Genomic DNA, 5,456 nt, shown 5'->3' on the forward strand with positions numbered 1-5,456 from the left:
AGCTCCATCCTCTAGGCCAAGTCGATATTATTAGCTTAAAGATCCTTTTCAAGCCTTCGAGTTGGATACTGTGCCTAGGGCCCGGGCAATACAGACATTGTTGGCCAACACTAGATCCTTCGCCAACTGGAAAAGGAATGGTACCCCCATGAATTGGTCCAGTAGTTGTTGTGGACCAAGGTTACTGATTGTTTAGTGGATAGCGCCACAAACACCTTCTTCACAAGTTCCTCCAGGTTGGTACCCAAGAAATTTCAACTTTATGTGACCCATTGCCTCTTATGCTTCGACAAAGCAGATGAAGGGACCTCATACGAGGCCTTATGAATAGGAGAATGAGCAGTTGTCTTCACTTGAGGAAGCGGAAGGTTTCTCTTTATAACTATCCCAGTTGGGATATTAGATGAACAAGGCAGCGACCTCCCTACATTAGTTATGGAGATAAGGCACCCAAAATCATTTTCCTTTTTATTATTCAAGGGCTCCCCTTCATCCTCTTCCTCCTCCTTTTAAGGAGTGAGCTTCTTCCTAGCATTCATCAGATCTTGCATTTACTTCTTATACTATATTAGGGCCTCAAATAAATACACTACCAATATGGCAAAACAGTTCGAACTAATCTTGGGAGGCCATTAAACCATTGTTGACGAAGTGAATGTTCTTCTTTATCAGCTCGTTATAGGACCTACTCTTGCCTGGTAGCTAATAGATGATGTAAATTGTGTCAAAGTCCTCTGTCAACAGTTTGCACCAAGGCAGCACATCTACATATACGTATACAAAGATGGTTAGGTTACGAAGAGGGTGTTAAAAACAAAACCAGATCCTACAATACTTACTAATCGTCGTGAACTTTGTGGAAATTCTAATGAATTTCGTAAATTTGAATAGATTTCTATAAATTGCATAAGAATCTCATTAAAAATAGTGAAATTTCAAAAGATTTTGTTATATGTATTTTTATGCTGGAAATTCATCCAAATATTTTAGAATCCCTTTATTATTAGATTTTTTGTAAATCTACTAATTATTGATGATCCTATGTTTTAAATGATTTCAATAAAATTTATTAATATTTCAATTGGAGACAATTAAATTCTAAATTTATTTAAATCTTAATTGAGGACATCTAAATTTAGAGACTTAATTCTTATTATGTCATGTCAATTCAGATTTCAAAACCCTCTTATCCCCTTTTTCACGCCTATTTATCAAAATCTGTAGGTTTTCCATTTTTGCTTCATCCCTCAGGTCTCATCTCCAATTTTTTTCCGTTCAAGCATTATACTGCTCATAGTATATACTTCTTAAATTTTTATATCTGAAGTTTCTACTGGAAATATATTGCATCATTGGAAGTTTAACAGAGAAAACGTGTAAATAATTTCATTGACTATTTCTTGAAAATTAATCTATTTATTATTCCAATCTGTGAACAAATGATGAAACTTTATATTCATAGCAATACTTCATAAACATATGGTTTTCAGCCTTGCTATGCGTACAAAAAAATGTAGTCAAATTTCCAAATAATAACTCTACAATTTTTTATAGGACAATGGAAAAAGGGGTCCGATGTGAAAAGTCTGACAACGCTGCTTATGTACAAATAGAGAAATTCTATGATTTTTTGCATCGTGACGTAGTATTGTTATATTATAATACCCAAATCCAACCAAAGGATCCAATCAAACAACTGTTGACCCGGTTTAGGGATCGGTCTGGTTGGAAATGAAGGATGGTTAATGAATCAGCAAAAATTCGAGCAAAATCGGTCCAAAACAAGGTTTGGGGTTTATATGACCGAACCAGATTTTTTTTGTTATAAGTTTGTTGACGCAGTCTGTATCAAAGTCCAAGCCTTTGACCAAAAAAGTGAAATTAACCCAATTTTGAATACAATTATTTTAGAGCCATTACTCCTCAAAACCACTTTGAATTGTATATATAAAGGTTGAATCCGAACCTTAAGGGTCTCATCGTCCTGTCTTTAGGGAGGTAAATAGTGGGATGTGTCTCATCAAGTCAGGAAATAAGAACTATCTACGCCTATAAAAAGTCCAATTCCACATATGAGGAATCGAACCCTCACTCGCGTCTTTTGCACCATTGGCCCGGTGCTCAGTTTGAATTCTTTATGTGCATAGTGTTATAGTAGTGTTAAAATCATAAAATTATTGAGCATTTGAAATTTTTGGAAATGGCAGCCAAACAAATGGAAGAAGGACAGAGGAAATTAGCAATGCTGAATTACCCAAGAGCCAATACCCCTGCCCAGTCCCTCCTCTGTGCCAGCATGGAATGATATGCCCTTCTCTAATGGCTCTTCTCCATGTTATTTTTCATCTATATAGTGTGCGATGAATTACTTTCCTGATTTTTAAATTTATTTGGTGTCAATTTTGCCGATTATTGGGTGATAAATCCCCGTTTTCAGAGCAAAATCTGCAGGGGGATGGCGTGGATCGTGACGAGGAAACATCTCGGATTCAATGTATTGCTGACTCTAAATCCCGTTTTACACCCTTTTACATTTCCTTGCTATTTATGCAATTTTTTTGTGGAATTTTTGTTTGATTTAGATTTTTTTAACGATCACCAGTAATGAAAGTCAGTTTATGCTGAAAAGAGCGATATATGCTTTTTTGCAGTTTCGTATTTTCCAGTTTCATTTTGTGGTTTGCGGATGTCCATGGGTAAATTCTTTTACCTCAGCTTGAATACACATGTTTAACATGAGATTAACACCTTTCTGATAGATTTGGCTGAGATTGCTAAATTTCTGGGGAATACTACTACCATAGACGGAGAAGCTACACAAGTGAGTTTGAAATCTGAATTTTAATTAGCATTCTAATGTTTTTCATGAATACCATTTGTGTTTGGGGGGAAGGAATGGAAAGAGAATAAGCCTATGGTATTACTACTACCATAGACGCACTACATATTCTTTGAAACTCATTTTCTCCAAACTCATTTTCAACCACATGTTATTCCAGTAAAATAATTTTGCGAGTGTATCATGACTTTTCTCCACCTTTTAACCATACATTCTATAGAAAAATCATTTTTTACCAAAAAACTCTCAAAATATCTTCGTCAAACAGGCTCTAAGAGTTGTGACTCAAATAAAGGAATGCATTGGGAGTATTATTTTACAGAAATACAACTATGTGTGTTCAATTTCACAGATTTTTGAAATAGAAATCTTTTGATTTTGGTCGGCTCAAGTACTTCCATTTTGCCTCAAAACTTGATGTGATAACATCAATGTTGCTGCCTTAAGTCATATAACCTTTTCAAAATCTTGAAAAAAGTTTTAATTTTCAAATGTTGAGGTTTACTGCCAAACATCAAGCAGGAAAAAGTATTTCTTTGTTTTTCATTTCCTCTCATTTCTTTTCTTTTGCCTGCTCTGACATCTCCTTCAGTTTCAGTGGTGATATTTTCTCTCTCCACAAGGGTCTGTAATATAACTAAAGTTCCCACTCGTTAGAGGACTGGGATTGCTCTCTGTTGGTTTAAATCAATAAAATTGATATATTTTGATGATATTTATTTTGGTTTTGCTGAGGATGATGATTCCGTATGGTAAATAAAAAAGAATAAATAACATGCAGATGTAGCAGAGTTTGGTGGTGTTCTCGCTGGTATTTAGTTCATTAAATGGGTATTTCTCTATTGAATTGCAAGTGAAATATACTTTTATTTTCTCTTATTTTGATTTATAATAACTTAGATGCATAAATTTAGTGCTTTTTTTGATAATATTATAAGTTGCTGAAATGATAATGTGATAGAAATGAGTTGTGGATAAGTGGGTAGTATTTATAGTCCTACAAACTGTATAGTTATAATTAACATTTGAATTTGATGGTTAAATTATAAGGAATTATAATGCTACCGAAACATGCACTTCTAATAGCTAGATATATTTTATTGAACATTGGATCTGCATGAGTCAAAAGAGCTTGAAATTAAAGAACTTTTCGCATTAATACGACTTACTCTATGCTTTTATTGCAGGGACGAGAACGCTATGAAGATCGAACCGGAATTCTTCGTCTTATTGTAAATCTTGCAGAGGCAAGCATCTATGTTGACAATCCTGAATGGAGGTGAATATTTTATTCTTAATATAAAGTCGATAAGTAATTGATGCTTCAACATTTGACATTGTTCACTTTTCGATTTGATTTCGAAGCTAATCTTTTTGATCTTATGTTTATCAGTGTTGATGAGCAGGTGGCAGGAGACATACAATTAATAGATGCCATAGCTGAGAAACAAGCGCATATATTGAAGAGTGCAAGTTGTTCCCAGCAGATGTGCAAATTCAATCTATATATCCGCTGTAAGAATTAAATCTTTTCGAATTCTTGGACTCACCTCTATGCAGCCATCCTGCTCTACAATTTTTCGTACCAAAACATACCAGCCCGTGTGTCATTATACCTTTATGCAGCAGATTCATTTTTTCAGCTAGAAACACATTGTAGATGAATATCCTTCCTTTTCCCCTTGGACATGTAATCAATGCTTGCTGCTTCTATGATAGAGCATTTTTTGTACTTGTTATTAGTCTTGATGTAAGTAATGCTACAAACCGATGTATATATTTATTTCATTTTACAATGTACTGTCACCCGTCTATCTAAAGCTTTGCCTGATTTGATTTGTGTAACAGCCTCTCGTTTGTTATTCAAACTTCTTTGTGTAGTGTGAATAGACTACTATTTTTATGCCGTTGGTCAGTCTTGCCTTACACATTGCTACTCATGTTAAGATATTCAAACCTTTTGATTGTATTATCTCATCCATATTTGATCTTGATGTATGCAAAACTGCAATCTGGGATTAATTTTTGTCACTGTACTCTATTATTCACCTACATAAGCTTTGAGGCAATAGAACTGGGCAAAATGATCTTCCATTTCTTTTGTTTTGTTGGAGATAATATTTAAATGATATACACGTGGCCCTACCTAACTGCTTAAACTTTTAGATAAATAGGTGTAACATGGGTACAAAGCATCAAATGTCCTGGGTTTATGTCTCGTCACTATCCATTTAATGTGTTAAGCTTTAATGGGGGAAAACGAATCCCATCTACACGTGAGGAGGTGTATTGAAGATAATATTTAAATTATGTCCATGTAATCTTATCTAATAGGTTAAGCTTTTAGATCAATATTTTGTTTTATTTTTGCATAAATAGGCTTGAGTTCCATTTTATCATTCATGGACTTGGTCTACACTGTTTTGTTGCTAATGTTATAGACATTCAAGAAGCATCTGTATATTATTACCTCATCCCTTATTTGTTGAGATAGGAATTGTAAATTGTGAGAGATATGCTTGAGTTATTTTACATCCATTTTGGCTTTGGTTATAATTTGATTGATAATAACTGCATTTGGATTATGGTCTGGAGGGACAGGGAGGTAAAAATTGGT

The 5,456-nt window shown here is 34.3% G+C and overlaps 1 protein-coding gene across 1 annotated transcript; it reads left to right on the forward strand.

The window, feature by feature from the left end:
* The first annotated feature begins 2,195 nt into the window (after positions 1 to 2,195).
* Positions 2,196 to 4,741, forward strand: LOC111411030 (AUGMIN subunit 7-like). The gene is made up of 5 exons (XM_023041607.1): positions 2,196 to 2,494; positions 2,652 to 2,696; positions 2,760 to 2,821; positions 4,027 to 4,118; positions 4,233 to 4,741. The coding sequence occupies exons 2-5, from the start codon at positions 2,687 to 2,689 to the stop codon at positions 4,363 to 4,365; spliced, it is 297 nt and encodes a 98-aa protein (XP_022897375.1). The 5' UTR covers positions 2,196 to 2,494; positions 2,652 to 2,686; the 3' UTR covers positions 4,366 to 4,741.
* The last annotated feature ends 715 nt before the right edge of the window (positions 4,742 to 5,456 follow it).

Source organism: Olea europaea, chromosome 15 (assembly GCF_002742605.1).
Source record: "Olea europaea var. sylvestris chromosome 15, O_europaea_v1, whole genome shotgun sequence".
NCBI lineage: Eukaryota > Viridiplantae > Streptophyta > Magnoliopsida > Lamiales > Oleaceae > Olea > Olea europaea.